Consider the following 18,644-nt stretch of genomic DNA (forward strand, 5'->3'; position numbering starts at 1 on the left):
AACACGGCTGGGCCCTACCTGAAGCAGGACAGAGAGTGAACTTCAACACCCTCTCGTCCGTTTCAGGATTTTTGGGGGCTCCATCTTAACCTGAGCCCTCCGGCTCCAGGAGGATGAAAGCAGAAGCAGGGGAGCCTAAGGGGGGCCTCGCGAGCAGGGAGCAGAAGGGACCCCCGTGGCTCGGCTGTTAGGCCCAATGGTTGGGAGAGCCTAAGACCGAGAGCAGAGGACGTCACGCACTGCTGTCCAGGCTCCTCCCTGCCTCGCCGGCTTTGTGGAGCAGGAGTGAACTGTCCAGGAGGTGGAATCAGAGGGGACATTTGCCACGTGGGCCAGGCGGGGTCACTGCCATGACAGGTGCTGCAGCCGGCTCTGTCATCTAGCCAGAGGGCAGCGCTCTCTCCAGCTCTGACCCAGGCAGTCACCCCCCAGCACAAGGACCCTCCCCGCTCCAGAGCCCACCTGGGGGGAGCCTGCCCCCGCAGACCCGGCTGCCGTCCGTTCAGTTCTCGGGCCCCAGAGCTGAGCCCCACACAAATCTGGACACCCGCGAGTTCTTGGTTGGGGGATGAGCCGCTCCCCTCGGCGGCCCAGGAAGGTGGGTGGGCAGCTGGCCTGACGAGACCACAAGAGGTACTCGGGGACCAGGAGTCAGCTGAGGTCTCCGGCCCCAAGTTCCTGGGAAAAGATAAAAGCCCTCGGGCCAGCGCGGGGCAGGGGCGATTGGAGCCCTGTCCCTCCCCAACCCCTGGTCCCCGCCACCCCCAAGAAGCTGCAGGAGACAGGCTCGAAGGGGGAGACTTTTATACAAAGAGGATGGGGCACACCAGGAAGGACTTAAATAAGGGGAGGAAGCGGGTCAGGAGCCGGCAGCGGGGGGCCCGGGGGCTCTGCGGAGGGGGATGATGCACACAGAGTTCCGCGCCTCTTTGATGCGCCACCATCGGCCAAGCCTGCAGCGGGGGGATGACGATAAGAGGAGCAACTGAGGCCGGCCTGGCCCCTCCCTTCTCCCCACCGGGCTCCCACCCCCACTACCACCTTGCCCCACACCCTCACTCCTCAGGGAGCACCACGTACCTGTGCTCCTGGCCCACCCCGGCCACCAGGAAGTCCCCAGTGCTGGAGAACTTGAGGCTGTTGATGAAGCCCACCTGGGGAGAGGGAGGCGCAGGGGGAAGGAGGTGAGGACGAGTCCCCACGACGCCTGGCCAGGCCTGCTCGCCTCCTGCCACCTGGTTCCCTGGGCCGGCTCTTTGCCCCTGGGGGCCACCCAGGAGATGGGGGTAAGGAGAGCACCACCCTTGTGGGGAGTGCGTGGGGGCTGCTGTGCACGTCCGCCGGGTCAGGGATGAGGCCGGGGCCTGGCTCCCGGGGAGTCTCCTCGGAGACCCCGCAACCAAGATCCTGCACTCGCAGCGGACATCCTCTGATGGTGTCATGCTCTCCCCCAGGGCACCCAGCGTGGAGCCCTAGCCTGGCATGCCACAGACCACCAGCCACGCTCAGCTACCTGAGCACAGGGACAGGGGGGAGGGAGGAGGGAAGGGAGGAGAGAAGGGAGGATGGAAGGGAAGAGGGAAGAGGGAGGGGGAGGGAGGAGGGAAGGGAGGACGGAGGGGAAGAGGGAGGAGGGAGGTGAGGGAGGAGGGAGAGGGAGGGAGGAGGGAAGGGAGGGGGAAAGGGGGGAGGGAAGAGGGCTCCGCAGGCCCTGTGCTAGACGTGGGGCTAAAAAGGAAGTCCTGGCCGCCCCACCCTGAGCAGGCTCCTGTCTGGCAAGAGGGGCCAGGAGCTCCAGAGGCCAGAGGTGGTGGAGCACAAGGGCAGGCCGAGCGGGGAAGCCCCACTTACCAGGGGGATGTCGCAGAGATGGTCAAGCCTCCGGAAGCCCTCGCCGCACTGCCAGAGCCGCACGCAGGAGCTGTGGGAGCCTGGGGGACAGGGAGAAGGTGGGCACCCCCGCACCGCCCGTGACCCCCTCGCCCCGGCCGCGCAGGGCCCCCACCTGTGGCCACGAGGTCCGTGTTGAGCAGGGCCGCCACCGACGACACCCAGAAGGGCTGCTCCAGGCCCGGCTCCCCCCGCAGCCCATGGGCCTCACGCTGCAGGGCCAGCGGCCGCTTCTTGGAGAGGCCCCACAAGGCCACGGAGCTGGGGGCAGGAAGCGCAGTCAGCTGGGCGGCTCGGGGCAGGCAGAAGGGCCACGCGGCAGGGAGCGATCACGTGCGTGCCCGCCACAGGACGAGGACAAGGTCACCCGAGACCGCGGGCCCGGGTCCTCCTCTGGGAAAGGGGAGGCATCGGCTCCCGTGCTGGCTCGGGGAGGCGGCGCGCGCATGGCACAGGAGCGCTTACCCGTCGTCTGCGCCCGACACCATGTGCTCCTCGTTGATGAGCTGCACGCAGTCGATGGAGCCCCTGGAGAAAGGGGCGGTGAGGGGTGGGGCCTGGCCCGTGGAGCCCCCACCCAGCCTGGCATGCCCTTACTGGTGGCCGTAGAAGACAAGCTGGGACTCTTCCGGGATCTTCCACACGCGGACAGTCCCGTCCCGGCCCCCGGCTGTCACACAGCACTCCCGGCTCAGCGCGTCCATGGCGGCCACGGCGTCCTGGTGCCCGAAACTGGGGGGCAGAACGGGACAGTGAGGTAGAGCGGGGTCACGCATGGCATGTGCGGGCAGCCGCGCGCCCTCGCCCCGCGCACTCACAGCGTCTCCACGTAGGAGTTCTCCGCCACATTCCACACCTTCACAGAGCGGTCGCGGGATGTGCTGTAGAGCTGGTGGGTGCCTCTGCGGAACGCCAGCCCCTGAGGAAGCGTGGAGACAGAGCAGAAGGGGGCCTGGGCGAGGGCAGGCAGAGGGGCCGGGCCAGAGAGGGCTTCTGTAACACGAGCCGCGCAGCACAGGGGGCCAGCACCCCCAGAGGGGCCGCGGGGGGGTTTCCGCGGGGGGCTTCCGTGGGGCAGCAGGGTCCCCCAGTTGCGCCTTCTCGGGCCCTCCAGAGCCCTGGGCTCTTCCCGTCTCTCCCCCCCGCCTCCTTCCTACACAGCACCCCTCCCTACAGCAGGTCACCACCTCTCGCTGCACCAGGCTGTCGCCTCGCTCCCCGGGGCCCACATCAAATGGGCCCACTCTGGAGGCGCTGGCTTAATACCCGCGGGGGGAGGCCCAGCTCCTCACCGACACGGCGTCGCGGTGTCCCGTGAAGGTGTACAGGTGCCGGCAGCTCTCGGCCTCCCAGATGAGGATGAGCTTGCTGCAGTCGCCCGAGGCCTGCAGGATGAGGACAGGGGATGGCGGCCACGGGCGCCCGCTGCGCGCCAGGCCCCCCGCCTGCCCCAGGGCCAAGCCTGCCTTACGAGGTACTTGCCGTCGGAGGAGATGGCCATGCAGAGGACATGGCTGCTGTGGCCGGGGGGCTGCCCCTCAGCACCCTTCTTGGCTCGCGGGATCACGTGCAGCTTCCGGTGGTTCTCGACGCTCCCTGCCGCCAGGAGAGGGGAGAGGCTGGTGTGATGGAGGGAGGGGGCTGGCTGGTAGCACCCCCTCAAGGTGCAGCTTGGGGCCACAGAAAACGTCCCAGACTCGGGTCAGGGACCCGGCCTGGCCACTGTGAGTCCCTGGACAAGCGGCCTCGGTTTTCTCATCTATTAAGTGAAGTCAACACCCACAGGGCAGCGGCGCAGCTCCAGGAAGAGAAGTGGCATGAAAGTGCCTTAGGCAAGGAGATGCGGCTCAACTGATAGAGCGTCCGCCTACCATGCAGGAGGTCCAGGGTTCACACCCAGGGCCTCCTGGCCCATGTGGTGAGCTAGCCCACGTGCAGTGCTGCCGCGCACAAGGAGTGCCATGTCCCTACGTAGGGGAGCCCCACGCACAAGGAGTGTGCCACGCACAAGGAGGCTGCCACGCAAAGAGAGCCGCCCCGTGCAAAAAAAGTGTAGCCCATCCAGGAGTGGGGCTGTACACCTGGAGAACTGACGTAGCAAGATGACACAACAACAAAAAGAGAGACACAGATTCCCGGAGCTGCTGAGAATGCAAGAAGACACAGAAGAGTACATAGCGAATGGACAAAAGAGAGCAGACAACAACCGGGGATGGGAAGAAGAGAGAAATAAACAGAATAAATTAAAAAAAAAAAAAAAATGCCTTGGGGACGGATGGTGTGAGTTCTTACTGCTACTCTCGTGGGAGGACAAGGGAAGTGCTTCCAGATGGAGGGGACCCAGGAGGAGCAGGAAGTCTGCCCCAGGACTGTGCAGGGTCCCAAATGTCCGCCAGGCTGACCACCCACCTACAGTGCCAATTCCCACCAAAGCAACTGCCCACCTCTGCTCAGCCCTCCTGGAGGCGGGAGCTCAAGGACAACACTGCCGGGCAGAAGCCTCCACTGTCACCCGGAAGGCGTCTCCCGCTTTGGAAATAAACCTTCCCCAGTCGAGGCTCTTACCCTGGCCACCCTCTCCTCCCTGGAAAAGCCCCTCTGGGAGACCCCTAGGGGCTACACCCCACCCAGGCGCGCTCACACTTAATGATGGTGCAGTCCTTGGCGGCAGAGAAGATGGCCAAGTCGTCAGGGGTGATGACCAAGCAGGTGATGGAGAGCTGGTGGCCCCGCAAGACGCACACGTCGGCCGGGGCCGGGGCCTGGATCTGGGTGCGCAGGGGCCGGGTCACTGGCGTGGGGGCGTGAAGGCAACCCCGCGCCATCCTTCCCCACCCATGCTGGCCAGAAGGAAAACTGGACCCGAGGTTGGGAGGCCCTTTCCCGGCCCCACCTGCCCAGGTGCCCGCCGTGTATCCACCTACCCAGGAGCGGCCCCGGCCCTCCAGCCTTACCCCAGTGCCCCGCCCACCTACCTCCTTTGCCACCGACTTCTGCAGCTTGCCCCTCTGCTCGAGCTGCACGGAGGAGAGAGGGGTGAGAGCCGGGAGCAGGCCGAGCCCCCGCCCCGGCCCCCACACCCTCTCTCCACACTCACCACATCTTCCTTCAGCCGTCCCGCCACCTGGTCCTCCTCGAATGCGAGGGCCTCGGCCTTCTCCTCCTCTGTCCACGACAGACAGGGCCACGTAAACCGGGGCGGAGACCCCACTGTGCTCCTCCCAACCCCACTCTGCCGCACCCCAAAGCTGAGCCCCACACTCTTGGCTGTGTTCTGTGGGAAGTTCGGGCTACCTCAGGCAGCAGGGAGGGCAGGCTGGAGGGTCTCCTGCCCGCAGACTACTGTCCCAAGTCCGTCCCCACAGATCTGGCCACCCCAGGAAGCCCCTCAGAGCTCCTGGCCAGCCCCCGCAGGGCAGCCAGCACCACCAAGCCTCGCAGCCCCAGGGACCTGCACCCTCACCCGTAAGGTGGCGGGGCGGCAGGCGAGCGTAGGCCCAGGCCCTGCCCTCCCTCCCCACCGAGGGGCTCACCCTGCTGCCTCAGCTGCTCAAGGTAGAGCTTGGCCAAGCGCAGCTTCTTCTCCTGTGCAGTCTCCTCCAGCTCCTCCTCCTCCTCTTCCTCAGTCTTTCTTGGAGCCAGGCTGTGGGCGGGAGGGGCTGGTGTGAGGCACCAGACCATGCTCTTCAGTGCCCTCCCTGCCATCGGATGCTCCCCTCCCCATCCCTGCCCAGCGTCCTTGCCAACGATTCCACATGCAGGAAACTGGAGGACGTGAGTTACCAAAGTGAAAGGGCTGCCCAGTACCCAGCAGAAGGTGAGAACTGTGCCAACATCCAAAGCGATCACCGTCAACTCTCTCAACTGGGGGAGAGCACGGATTATACAGCCTTCCAGAGAAAAATCAGGTCACAAAACAAAGGCTCAGGAATCAAATGGCTTCAGACAACTCAACTGCAACACTGAGAACGAAGACGACGAAGGAGCCCTACACGTGAAACTCGGAAGAAAATGCTAGCCCCTGGAACGCCCTACCCCATTATGCCATCAATGAGGAATGAAAATGCTGTCAGATGTGCAAGATGTCACAAGATTAGTCCTCCCCTCCTTCAAGAAAGATGGACGATGTGCTCACCAAACAAGGTGATCTAGGAACAGGAAAGAGAAAATCCAATAGAGAGAGGAGAGAAGACAGATCATGGGATGAGAGCTGGCCTCAGACACGGACAGCAGCCAGTCCAGAGCCTATCCAAGGACCCAAGAGGCAGACACATTTAGGGCTGTCACCGCCTCCACCCCTGCTGCCCCAGCACCATCCTTTACCCCCCGGGGCAGGGAGCAGAGAGAATCTTAACTGTCTTGGCCTGACATTGTGCTGGTGAAGTTCTTGCTTTCCCCTCCACGCCCCACATCCTGAATCAGCTGAGGGCTCTCACTTCACTCCAAGGAGTCCTGCTTGGACCTTTTCCTGGGAGCTGGAGGTAAGTCACCAGCTCTCAGAAGCAAGAAAGCCAGGGCAGCCTGCTCCCTCTGAACACATGCCTGCAGTATCCAGTCCCTGCCCCAACTGTGTTTCCCAGGACTCTCATGACCTTGCCCATGAGTTCTCAGAAGGAGCCTTGAAAAGTCTCAGGAAGCCAAGGCCATACCATGCCCCAGAGATGGACACTGGAAGCCCTGTGTCCATCAAACCTTCAGTCATCAACCTTCAGTTGAAACGTCTACAAAATTTATCTCAAATAACCAATCTATCACCTAGCATTCACACAGAAGAAACAGAACTCTCGAGAACAGCAAGGAATATATGCAATGTATGACTCTGGTCAGACAACATTCTGGGATAAGGCAAAAATTCTAGGGACAGTGGTAACCGGGGGACTGGGGAGGGAGGCTGACCACAAGAACACAGAGGAATTGGGGGTGGGGCGGTGGTGATGGAACCATTCTGTTTCTTTATTGTGCAGGTAAAAAACCATGTGTTTGTCAAAACTCACAACTGTACATACAAAAAAAGGCAATTAATTATACGTGTTTCTGTGAGCAGAATAAGACTAACACAAACTCAATTTAATTAATAGAATTTCTGAAATCAACTCAAAAGGAAGGCACCAAGATTCACTGGTGTTGGATATGAAAGCCTCCACCCACCACCCACCCCACTCAAGTCTCCCCATTTGGAATCCTGCAAAGCACCCCACGCCCTTCATTGCAGGTCTCAGTGGCCTCTCCCTGGGGTCGGGGGTCCTCCTCACACGGAGATCCCACAGACACAGGAGAATAAAATCCTCGGAGCCAGAAACTGAAGGAAAGAGTCATGAACTAGTTCTAGGGCCCTACGACTGAGTATGCACGAGTGCCGTGAGCCTGGTTTCCCTGCCACGAGGGGACGGACAACAGCTCACCTCTCGCTCTCAGAGTCGCTGGAGATCTCCTCGTTCATCTTGCCGCCACCCTTGGCCTTGCTCCTGTCCCCAGAAGAGTCGGCCTGGGAATTACATGATCCTTTCCTCGGTCAAGGGTCCCGACCGCCACGGCATTGGCCAAGAGCCCCTGCCGAACCTTCGAGCGCCCCGGGACTGGAAGAGACGGTAGCCCCGGCTCAAGAGTAAGGCCTTAAACCAGGCCTTGGCCGGCGGAGAGACCCGCCAGTTGGGCCGGGCTTACCGGCCGGGGGTCCGGGGGCTCCGCACGGGGAGACCGCGGTCCCGGCAGCGGAACTGGCCCCGACCCGCGGGAGCGCCACGCTTACCTTTCGCCGCCGCTTGCTGGCTCCCGCCCCGGCCCCGGCCCCCGAGGCCGGCTTCCCCCGCTTTCGAGCGGCCGCTGTCGCCGACATGAGGCCCGGGAACGTTCAGCAGCAGCAGCCCGGTACTCACGTGGCGACTGAGCCCCCCGCGGGCCCGCCAGCCTCGGGCCCTGATAGGCTGCCACCCCGGCGGGCCCCGCCCCCGGAGCGCGCGGCCGCTTCCGCAGGCTGCCACGCCCCCGCGCGCCCATTGGGCAGGCGCCCGGGCCGGCCCCTCCGAGGGCTCCCATAGGCTGCCGCGCCAGCCCCGCCGGGGAAGCCGGCCTCTCCCAGGCGCTTTCGGAGGGCGACCGAGGCGCGTGCGCACTGCCGCTGGCTGAGGTCTAATGCGGGTGGAACCAGGAGGTCCTCTGCTGTGGTCGCGTCCCTTGGCCGCTGGGGGGCGGCAGAGAGGTGGGTTCCGCCTTTCGGGGTGTGACTCCTCCGGGTCTGGAGCTGGGACGCCGGGTTCAACCAGCCTGGCACTGGAATCGGGGAAATTCAGGCAGCCTCGAGGAGAGGAAGGCGGTGCCCTGCACCCCGGCCCAAGGTCACTGGGCATCCGATGCCCCGTGCCCCAGACCAGACCAACAGCGCTAATGGCACGGCAGTCCCCGGGCCTTTGCTGTGTCGCGATAAAGTGTCCACCTACCCACGGGGCAGGCGTGGCCCGCTGACTCTGGTGCCTGGAATCTATTCCCCCCACCCCCCCCCCCACCACGTCGCCCTCCCACCCAGCTCTTCCCCGCCTCTGGCGACTGCCGGGAAGTCCCTCCCTAAGTCACGCCTAAGACTCACAAAGAGCGGCCAGCAGGAGCAAGGGACCTGGTTCTGCCCTGGGAGGCTCACACAGCAGTTCTGATACCAGGCCTGGTGGCAGCCACCTCTCCCAGCTCCCTGCTTCTCTTAGGTGAGTGCCCTATGGCCCCGCTTACAGCCTGGGCAGGGCAGGGCAGGGCAGGGCGGGTGGGGCTGGCCCCTGCCTTCTGAGAGTCCAAGGCTACTGGTCTGAGACCTTGGGCAGCACCCCAACACTCGTGGGCCAGTTGGGAAGGGCTGCTGTATGCTGGCTCTCTGCCCCGGGGTGGGGGAGAGGGGGCAGCTCTGGCTCCCTGGGAGCTGCTGCCCCTCCAGCGCCACCCTCCCCCATCTCTGGTGACAGCCCAACAACCATGCCATGTCTGACCTAGCTGGGAAAAGGGGAGGGACCGGCACAAGTGCCCAGCCAGCGCTCTGAAGGGAGGAGCCCCGAAGTAGGAGGGGGAGAGTCTCCTCTCACTTCCCTACCTCATGGGACAATGGAGAGAGTAGATCTGGGGTGCAGTGAGCAAGGTTTTGCCCAGGACTGGAAATGGGGGCAGCTGAAGCAGTGGGAGACCACCAGTGGGGCCCAGGTGGGGCAGGTGGGGTGTGGAGGCCGTGGAGGCTGAGAGCCCCCTCTGTGCCCCAGGACAGCCATGGCTCCAAAGCGCAAGGCTGCAGTGCAGAGTGGGGGCCCTCAGAAGAAGAGGGGGCAGCAGGGGGTGGAGGAGGAGGACATCTTCCGCTCCACGGCAGAGGCCCTCAAGGCCGCGCTCCCAGAGAAGCGCATAATCTGCGTGGACCTGTGTGGGTGCCCAGGTGAGCCCGCAGCGCTGTCAGGCCAGAGCCTGCCTCTGCACAGGTGCAGACACACCCTTGGGGCTCCCCTCTGGCCCAGTAGCTCAAGGTTCCTACAAGCTCCCCATCAAGGCCGTGTTTTCCCCAGAACCCCGAAGGCGGGACAGTATCCTGTCAGACCCAGGTGGGCCATTCTGCCCTTCAGATCCCAGCACTCGCCCACGTCCCCTCAAACTAGCCCCACAGAGTAGGGCCATGGCCCCCTCAAGCCTCCCAGGACAGGGCTGTGTCCTGTCCAGAACCCCAAACCTCAGCTTCCCCCGCCCAGGGTCGAGCCCATCCTCCCAGCGCCTGCCCCTACCCTATGCCAGCTTGTAGCCACGTCCCCTCAGACTGTGGCCCTCGGGCACAGCCCTGGGCTCTCAAGCCTTCCAAGACGGGGCCTCCTTGGACCCTGGTGCAGTCAGACCCTCTGTATTAGTCAGCCAAAGGGGTGCTGATGCAAAATACCAGAAATCGGTTGGTTTAAAGGGTATTTATTTGGGTAGGAGCTTACAGATACCAGGCCATAAAGCATAAGTTACTTCCCTCACCGAAGTCTATTTGGAGCAAGATGGCTGCCGACGTCTGCGAGGGGTCAGGCTTCCCGGGTTCCTACATTCCTGGGGCTGGCTTTTCTCTGGGTTCAAGGGTCCTTCCTTCCTGGGGCTGGCTTCTCTTTCCTCTGGGAGCCTACTTGCTGGGGCTCCAGCTTAAGTCTTCAGCATCAAACTTTCAAGATCAAAACTCCAACATTAAAAGCCCTCATCTCTCTCCTCTGCCACGCCTTTTATCTGTGCCCTAATCATCACTCAATCATGCCCAGGTACAGACCAGATTACAAGTATAATGCAATAGTTCTTTTTGGAATCCATCAATTACATGAAACTGCTACACCCTGGGTGGCAGCGGGGCGCCCCGCCCTGCCGGTGGGCGGCCCAGGCAGCGTGCTCCCCCACGCCCTCGCCAGGTGCACGAGGACTACGACTGCACCCTGAACCAGACCAACATCGGCAGCAACAACAACAAGTTCTACATCATCCAGCTGCTGGAAGGGGACGACCGCTTCAGCTGCTGGAACCGCTGGGGCCGCGTGGTGAGCGCCGCCCGTGCCCGCCTCACCCCCACCGCTGCCCCCTTGGCGCGTGGCTCCTCTCGCCAGGTCCACGCAGTCGACCAGGCCTCAAGGCCCGGGCTGCCGCCTGTCCCCCCACTCCCCGACTGACGGGGGCGCGCGGCCCCGGGGCTCATGGTGGGCATGTGGTGGTGCACCGCTGAGGGCTCTCGCTTGCAGGGAGAGGTGGGCCAGTCAAAGCTCAGCCCCTTCACGTCGCTGGAGGATGCAAAGAAGGACTTTGAGAAGAAGTTTCGGGAAAAGACCAAGAACAGCTGGGCCGAGCAGGACCGTTTCGTGGCCCACCCCAGCAAGTACACACTTATCGAGGTGCAGGGAGAGGAAGAGGCCCAGGAAGCCGTGGTGAAGGTGAAGTGGCGGGAGGCCGGGGAGCCCTGGGCCAAGGGTGAGGGCTCCTCGGGGGCCCTGAGCTGATAGGGCTGTGCCCCTGCCCAGCCGCGCCTCAGGCACCCGCTCTCTGGCCTGCGCCCTCTGCCACAGGTGGACGCAGGCCCACCCAAGACCGTGGCTCTCAAGGTGCTGCCCTGCTCCCTGGACCCGGCCACGCAGAAGCTCATCACCAACATCTTCAGCAAGGAGATGTTCCAGAACGCCATGGCCCTCATGCACCTGGGTGAGGGGCCAGGCCCAGGCAGGGGCCTTGGGGGGCAGGGCCGCTGGGCTGACCCCACGCTCGCCCGTCACGCTCGCCCGTTCCCCAGATGTGAAGAAGATGCCCCTGGGAAAGCTGAGCAAGCAGCAGATCGCCCGGGGCTTCGAGGCCCTGGAGGCGCTGGAGGCGGCCCTGAGCGCCCCCGCGGCGAGCGGCCGCAGCCTGGAGGAGCTGGCCTCCCGCTTCTACACCGTCATCCCCCACAACTTCGGCCGCAGCCGGCCTTTCCCAATCGACACCCCCGAGCTTCTGCAGGCCAAGAAGGACATGCTGCTGGTGAGGGCTGGCAGGAGGGCAGGCGGGCAGACTTGGCAAGGGAGACGAGGGTAGGGGGCCCAGGAGGCCTGGACAGATGGACTGCACGGGGCAGGCCGGAAGGCAGGGGAGGGGAAGGTCAGACGGAGGGGGGGTCGGCAGGAGGGGAGAGGGCCCTGGGGTCTAGCGGCAGGCACGCTGCCTGGGCCTGTCATCCCAGGTGCTGGCGGACATCGAGCTGGCCCAGACCCTGCAGGCGGCGCCTGAGGAGGAGGAGGAGACAGTGGAGGAGGTGGTGCCACACCCGCTGGACCGAGACTACCAGCTCCTCAAGTGCCAGCTCCAGCTGCTGGACTCGGAGGCCCGCGAGTACAAGGTGGGCGGCCCCGCCAAGAGCCAGGAGCAGGCACTGTCTTCTGCCCACCCGCCCCCGCCGTGCCCAGCGCAGTCCCTTACCCGGGACCTCTCCCCCCGTCTCTAGGACCTGGGGGGCTGGGAGGACTTAGTTCAGGGGTCCCCTAGCCTTGGCCCCAGCTGCCACTGTCCCCACAGGTGATTCAGACCTACTTAGAACAGACTGGCAACAGCTACAGGTGCCCGGTTCTTCAGCATGTTTGGAAAGTGAACCGAGAAGGGGAGGTAAGGGAGCACCTCGCCGACCCACACCCCCCTCCACGCCGTCCCCAGGAGGTGACCTCGGCTCGTCCGCCCCTTGGCCAGCCTGCTCAGCAGCTCTGACCACATGCCACCAGGCCTCGGTCTCTGAGCAGCAGGCAGAGGCGCCCAAGCCCTGGGATGGGGTAACTCTCCTGGCCCCTCTCCCTCGCAGGGAGACAGGTTCCGGGCCCACTCCAAGCTGGGTAATCGGCAGCTGCTGTGGCACAGCACCAACATGGCCGCGGTGGCCGCCATCTTCACCAGCGGGCTCCGCATCATGCCACACTCTGGCGGCCGCGTCGGCAAGGGCATCTACTTCGCCTCGGAGAACACCTGGTGGGCCAGCCGTGGTAGGCGGTCCTCAGGCCGGCCCCAGGCCGGGGGTGGTGGGCGGTCCTCGGGCCCGCTCCAGGCTGGAGTGGTGGGCCTGGGATGGTAGGTGGGCCTGGGGCCAGCCCGGGGACCGGGGGTGGAGACACTCAGGTCAGCGGGCCCAGTCCTCGCCTCTGGGAACCTGGCGTGCGACCACGTTCTCCACGGACGGGAGTGCTCAGGGGGCCTTCTGGAGTTTGGCGGGACTCAGAAGGCGTGCCTGGTGGTCAAGGGTGGCCTCCTGGAAGAGGCGATGCAGTCAGGATGAGCGAGTCAACCAGACCTGGCAGGGTGCAGAGCCTTCATGGCAGAGCAGCAGTGGGGACAGGCACAGAGGGTGGGAGGGCCCTGACCCCGAAGCTTGGAGCCAACGCCTGGCAGGGGCAGGGGGCCCCGGGCCTGGGAGGATCGAGGGAGCCTTATCCAGGGAGCCGTGGGGAGCCCGGGTGGACTGCGCAAAGCAGGTCTCGATGGCTGCCGCGGTGGGGAGGGTGGAAGAGGGTCAGAGCAGAGGCTGCAAGGAGGCTGTGCTCGCCCCCAGCCAGCTGCGGGGGGCCAGCCCAGGGCGGGGCAAGGTGGGACGGCAGCAGGTGGGAAAGGGCCGGAGGTGTCGCTGGTGAGCCCCAGGTTTCTCACCAAGAGGACGCTCACTGAGGTGCTCCCCCAACCCAGATCCCCAGTCCACCCACCTGGCCAAGAGAACAGGATCATCCAAGGGCTGGTGGGGGGAAGGCCCGGGGTGGCCAGAGTTGCCCCAGGCCAAGGGGGCCACAAGGAGGGCAGAGGAGGAAGAGCCTAAGAGGTGGCTCGGGGGTGGCAGGAGAGCCAGTGCGAGGGAGTCTCAGGGTAGGGGGGCAGAGGACGCCAATGGGAAAGGCAGCAGAGCGGGCCAGGGCGATAAAGGCCCGGGTTTGGCCACGGCAGACCTTGGTGAGGGCAGCAGTGGGGGCAGAGGCCTGCCTGCAGAGGTGAGGAGTGAGGGAGAGAGGTGGGACGGGGCACAGCCGGGCAGGGCCTGTCCTTAGGGCTGGAGGGACGGCGAGCACTGTCCTGGGCTGCGGACACAGGAGGAGGTGACAGCACAGCGGGGAGGCGGGCAGGGGGGCCGAGCCGCCCACCTCTGAGCCTCCCCATGTCCCCCAGTCACTGGCATGTCCTGCGGGACCGACCACATCGGCTACATGTTCCTGGGCGAGGTGGCCCTGGGCCGGGAGCACCACATCACCGTGGACGAGCCCAGCTTGAAGACGCCGCCCCCTGGATTCCACAGCGTCATCGCCCGAGGCCACACAGAGCCTGGTGAGTCCCCGGGAGCTGGACAGGCCTGAGGGCAGAGGGAGGCTTGGGATAGGGGTCCCCGGGGCACTGCCAGAGAGGAGGCGAGTAGGGAAGGGACTGTGGGGAGGGACAAAGTTAAGAAGCAGGCTTCCTCCCTGCAGTTACTCACATACTCATTCAACAGACACTCACTGAGGGACATCCTGGAGGCCTTCAAAGGAGGGGTGTCACTGAGTGTTGATGAATGAGGAGTTACTTAGCAGAGAAGTGGAGCAGGATACTCCAAGCAGAAGGCCCAGCCTGTGCAACGGCTTGGCGGTGGGTGAGGTGGGACCGAGCAGGCGTCCTCTGCAGCAGAATTGGGGAGCAAAGGGGACAGGACTGGCCCTGGGCCTTCCCTCAGCCTGCCTGTCTCTGATAGGACCAAGAATCAGTGACTCTTAGGTCACCCATGGCCCCTGCTCTGCCCTACAGATCCAACTCAGGACACAGAGCTGGAGCTGGATGGGCAGCGGGTGGCAGTGCCCCAGGGCCAGCCTGTCCCCTGCCCGGAGTTCAGCAGCTCCAGCTTCTCCCAGAGCGAGTACCTCATCTACAGCGAGAGCCAGTGCCACCTGCGCTACTTGCTGCAGCTGCGACTCTGAGCTGCCCCCGAGGCCCTGCTGGGGGGTAGACCGTGCTCTTCAATCTTCCTGCCCAGCTCAGTGGTCCCCGCCCCTTCCCTCTGTCCTGTTACCTGGCTCGTGGCCTGGAGTCTCCTGTGGGCGTGGCGGGGCGCTTGGCGTCACCACCTGGGCACCGACACAGCAGTCTATCCAAGGCCTTGCGGTTTGAGGGGCACAGGCCGAGAGTGGGCCAGAGCCCGCCTCCCCGTAGGCTGCCCGCCAGGCCCCGGCCGAGCACCCGGGAGGCAGGCGATCCTTCGGCCGCGCACAGGGGTTTACTAAACGCTGTGTTCTCTCACCACCGGCCTCCGCTTGTCTGTGCTACAGCGGCATCAGCCTTGGCTTCCCATCCCTCCCTGGTGACTGACCAGGCGGCCGCCCCGGCCCCATGCCCAAGGGCGAGCCCTCGCCGGGGTTGATGCCACCGTCTGTGTCCATCCCCAGAACCACCTGCCTTCTCTAGTAATGGAGCCTTCAGAGAGGACCCTCCCCGTCAGCTCAGAGCTGTTCTTCATTTGGGCCCCACCTGGCGATTCGTGGCTTCTTCTCCTGGGCCCATGGCCTTCTGTGATAGACACTCCTGCCCGTTGCCAGGAGAAGCAGGCGCTTGGTCCTGCCTTGGTGCCAGACATCCATACTCTTCTGAGTATCATAAACCAGTTGAGCACATGGCGGGGGGCACAGGGGTGGTGCCCGGCTCTGCAGGCATGAACGGAGGCTGTGCCGGGACTCCACAGCCAGCGGGCAGCCCAGCCTTCACTCAGCAGCCCTTCCACAAGCCAGGGGCAGGTGCTGGAGGCCGGCCAGGTCCAGTCCAGGATCACACATTTGCGTTTAGTCCCAGGTGCCTTTAGTCTCCTTTAATCTGGAACGTTCCTCAGCCTAGTCTTCCCTCTTCATCACTTCATCATTTAACACTCTTGGGCAGTGCAGGCCAGTTTTTCTGTAGAATGTCTCTCACTTTGGATTTGTCTGATGCTTCCTCATGATCGAGTTCAGATATCGCAGTTTAGACAGGAATACTACCTAGATGACGTGTCCTCGGGGCATTATATCAGGAGGGACGTGTCCGGTTCATGAAGGTGGCCCACCAAGTTTCTCCACTGTAAACTTACCCTTTCTCTCCTTTGTAATTTCTCAGTAATCTATGGGAAAGTATTTTGAGTGTGTGTACATCCCATTCCTCATCAGACTTGCCCCTACTGCCTTTAACACCTACTGCTGATTTTACCTGCAGTTACCTGAATCAATTTTTACCAAGATGTTTGCAAATAATGGTTACCTAACTCCATCATTTCTTTTCCATTTATTCATTAGTATCCTTATCTATCTACTTATGATATATGGATTTAGGATGGATTCATGGCTTCTTATTTTATTCATTGGATTATAATCCTTACTGTCATTTATTTTGATCTTCACAATGGCCCAGATTTTGCCAGTAGATGCTCCTTCAAGCAGGTTTCTGTCCCTGTCATATTTCGAGGACCTGTCTGGCATAACAATATGTTCCAGGCTCACCTTGCACAAACCTGAACTCAGCCATTTCTCTAAGGAGCCCTGGTTCCTAGGAGCAAGAAATGTATTTAGAATCCAAGATCTGGGCAGTCAGTATGTTCCTGACTTCCTTGGCACTGAAGTGTCACTGCTTTACTGCAGCAAAGAGAGCTGGGAAATATGCACATGTAAACAATAAGCACACACACCTCCCTCTAGTTCTCGAATTCCAGTCCAACACCACCGGGTTCTCCCATCGGTCCTCAATTCCATATTTATCTCTCTCTTTTCTGACTGTAAGAAGCTCCATCAACATCAATAAATGTACTGATTTGCTAAAGCCTACACAAAGAGAAGTTTCGGACTTGCTATCCCCATATCATTGTGAAAAATAAACTTTCTAAGCAAAGCTCAAGATTTACTCGTGGATTTTTTTGTCTTCAGACTGAAAGTCAGTGGTCAGAGTAACCGTTTGCACACAGGTCTTTATGTCTCAGTGGGGCTCTGTTAGTCACTCTGCATATAGGTAGGTTCATTTGTTTCTGCTTAAATTCACGAATAAGAGATTTTCCTGTCTTCGATGATGTACTTTTTAAAAATATGTAGACATTAACATATTCCTAAAAGGTTTAAACGATATTAAAACGTGTGTTTAGCAGAGGACCCGCCCTCCTCCCGACCCTTTTACTGGGTTCCCACCCCCTGGAGGGAGCCAATTTCATTTGTTTCTGGCTTATCCTCCCCGTGTTTCTTTTTGCAAAAACAAAACCAAAAGATATACTACAAAGTGGGTTTGGGGGGGGGGTTGTTTGTTTTTTTAAGATTTATTTATTTCCCTCCACCCCACCCCCTCCCCAGTGTTTTCGTGTTTACTGGAGAGATTTCGGGGGCAGCGTGTGCCCCCCCCGCCCCTCCCCCCAGGTCCGTCGCTCCCGGTGGCTCCCAGTCCACTCTCCTCACGTCGCGTGCTGCTCCCTCGGGCCACACTCGTGGCTGGGCAGGGAGACAGGAAGGAGTCGGTCATCTGTCTTCTGAACAAAGTCCTCACAAGATCCCGCTCCACCCCCTAGAGGCCGACGCCGGCAGCAGGCTGTGGCCACGCCCCGCGAGGGCGCTAGGGAGCAGGTCGCCGCGGCTCAGCTGTGTCACCCGGGACTCCTCCCCTCTCAGGGCCTGGTTTCTCACCTGAACGGTGGAAAGCTGGCCCGGGGCCCTTCCAGTTCCAGCAGGAAAGGGCCCCGCGGCCCCGCCTGCTCCGCGAGCGTCTGTGCGGCGCTGAGCGTTGGCCCGCGGCGGCCTCCTGCGGTCACGGCTTCCGCTCCAGCGAGCGCGCATCGAGCCGCGTGAAGATGAGAACGTAACCCTGGGTAGGGGGAGTGCTGGGATTCAAATCAAGCAGGCAGGGAAGTGGCTGTGGCTCAATCAGCTGGGCTCCCCTCTACCATATGGGAGGCCTTGGGTTCGCATCCCGGGGGCCTCCTTGTGAAGGCAGGCTCGCCCACGTACTGTGGAGAGCCCCTGGCCGGCAAGCACCACGGAGAGCCTACTCAGCAAGATGACCCACCAAAAAGGGAGTCATGCAAAAATGCAGAAGAGCACACAGCGAATGGACACAGAGAGCAGACAGCAAACAAGCTGCAAGGGGGCGGGGACTAAATAAAAAATAAATCACAGACACAGAAGAATGCACAGCGAATGGACACAGAGCAGACAGCACGCAAAAAACAAAAAAACAAAAAACCGCAAGGTGGGGGTTTAAAAAAATTAAGCAGGGTAAGAGGGTGATGGGAAGATGGAAAGATTTTAGAAAAGATGGTCAGGGAAGGTTTCTCTGGAGCAGAGACTTAAGTGAGGGAACAAGCCATGGGCAGATGAGAAGGAAATGTGTCCCACGGAGGGAACAGCAGGACCAGGAACCTGAGGTGGGGACAGGCTGGAAGTGGCGGAGGGGGGCAGAGGGTGAAGTCCGAGAGGTGAGGAGAAGGCAGCTTCGGTGGGGGGGAGGGGGGGGCGCAGTTCGTAACTGAGATGCTCTTCTGATGATGGATGCTCCTGGAGGGCTTGGAGCAGGTCATGACCTGATTTGATGCTCTTAGGAGGTACCAAGGATTGAACTGGGGACCTTGCACATGGGAAGCAGGTGCTCAACCACTGAGCTACACCTACTCCCTGATTTGATTCAGTGTGGGGGGTGGATTGTAGGGTGTGTCAGTAGGATCCAGCAGGTAGGACAGATCACTTTAGGTATTTCAGACAGGGGGGTTTGACCCAGGAAGGCACTGACCCACCAAGCAGGAGCTGGCTGGAGGAATAGTGGAAGGAAATGGCGCTCTGATGCCCTCAGGCCAGGGTTACCCTGTAGAAGCCAAAATTACAGAAGTGGGGGGGGGGGTGTTACCTGAAGGGACCTAGGGCTATGGAGAGAGAGGTGCTCTTCCACCAAGGTAGACCCAGAAACCCAGGCTAAGCATGCGAGGAGAAACTCCCTGGCCTCTTCTCTCCTCCCACCCTCCAGTCTTCTGCCAGTAGCTTCCATTGGCTAAACATACCCGAAAGCTGGTTGGCAAAGGAGCCTGGGAAGTATAGTTCCCTGGAAGAAGGAGCAGCACTGGGGAACAGTGGAGAATGGATCTGAGGGCAAACAGGCAAATGACCAGCACATGGTGCTGTCCAGGTGAGAGGTGGTGGCGGCTGGGACCAGCACAGTGGCAGTGGTGAGAAAAGGTTGGATGCTGGATATGTTGATGGATTCGATGTGGGGAAAGGGCAGCGTCAAAGAAGACTCCTGAGATGGAGTTTACTAAGATGGGGGAAACTCTG

The 18,644-nt window shown here is 61.8% G+C and overlaps 2 protein-coding genes across 3 annotated transcripts; one reads left to right on the forward strand and one right to left on the reverse strand.

The window, feature by feature from the left end:
- Nucleotides 1-787: 787 nt before the first annotated feature.
- Nucleotides 788-7,816, reverse strand: LOC101442464 (ribosomal RNA processing 9, U3 small nucleolar RNA binding protein). 2 transcript variants are annotated; one of them, XM_058288123.2, is made up of 15 exons: nucleotides 7,640-7,816; nucleotides 7,293-7,375; nucleotides 5,424-5,533; nucleotides 4,988-5,055; nucleotides 4,866-4,907; nucleotides 4,532-4,658; nucleotides 3,362-3,486; nucleotides 3,183-3,275; nucleotides 2,709-2,809; nucleotides 2,488-2,622; nucleotides 2,356-2,418; nucleotides 2,006-2,151; nucleotides 1,852-1,931; nucleotides 1,081-1,154; nucleotides 788-953 (listed from the first exon to the last, which is right to left on the reverse strand). In XM_058288123.2, exons 1-15 carry the CDS (start codon nucleotides 7,724-7,726, stop codon nucleotides 860-862), a joined length of 1,428 nt encoding a protein of 475 aa, XP_058144106.1. In that variant the 5' UTR covers nucleotides 7,727-7,816; the 3' UTR covers nucleotides 788-859. The 2 variants fall into 2 exon arrangements, with proteins under 2 accessions (XP_058144106.1, XP_058144107.1); XM_058288124.2 differs by having other exon boundaries at nucleotides 7,293-7,466; nucleotides 7,640-7,772.
- A 381-nt stretch (nucleotides 7,817-8,197) lies between these two features.
- Nucleotides 8,198-16,233, forward strand: LOC101415447 (protein mono-ADP-ribosyltransferase PARP3). The gene is given in 12 exon segments (XM_058288133.2): nucleotides 8,198-8,528; nucleotides 8,531-8,585; nucleotides 9,131-9,303; nucleotides 10,284-10,409; nucleotides 10,608-10,796; nucleotides 10,929-11,061; nucleotides 11,150-11,376; nucleotides 11,576-11,731; nucleotides 11,908-11,994; nucleotides 12,185-12,362; nucleotides 13,528-13,683; nucleotides 14,137-16,233. Coding segments are annotated over 12 exon segments (1,938 nt in total). The 5' UTR covers nucleotides 8,198-8,240; the 3' UTR covers nucleotides 14,307-16,233.
- The last annotated feature ends 2,411 nt before the right edge of the window (nucleotides 16,234-18,644 follow it).

Source organism: Dasypus novemcinctus, chromosome 26 (assembly GCF_030445035.2).
Source record: "Dasypus novemcinctus isolate mDasNov1 chromosome 26, mDasNov1.1.hap2, whole genome shotgun sequence".
Taxonomy (NCBI): Eukaryota; Metazoa; Chordata; class Mammalia; order Cingulata; family Dasypodidae; genus Dasypus; species Dasypus novemcinctus.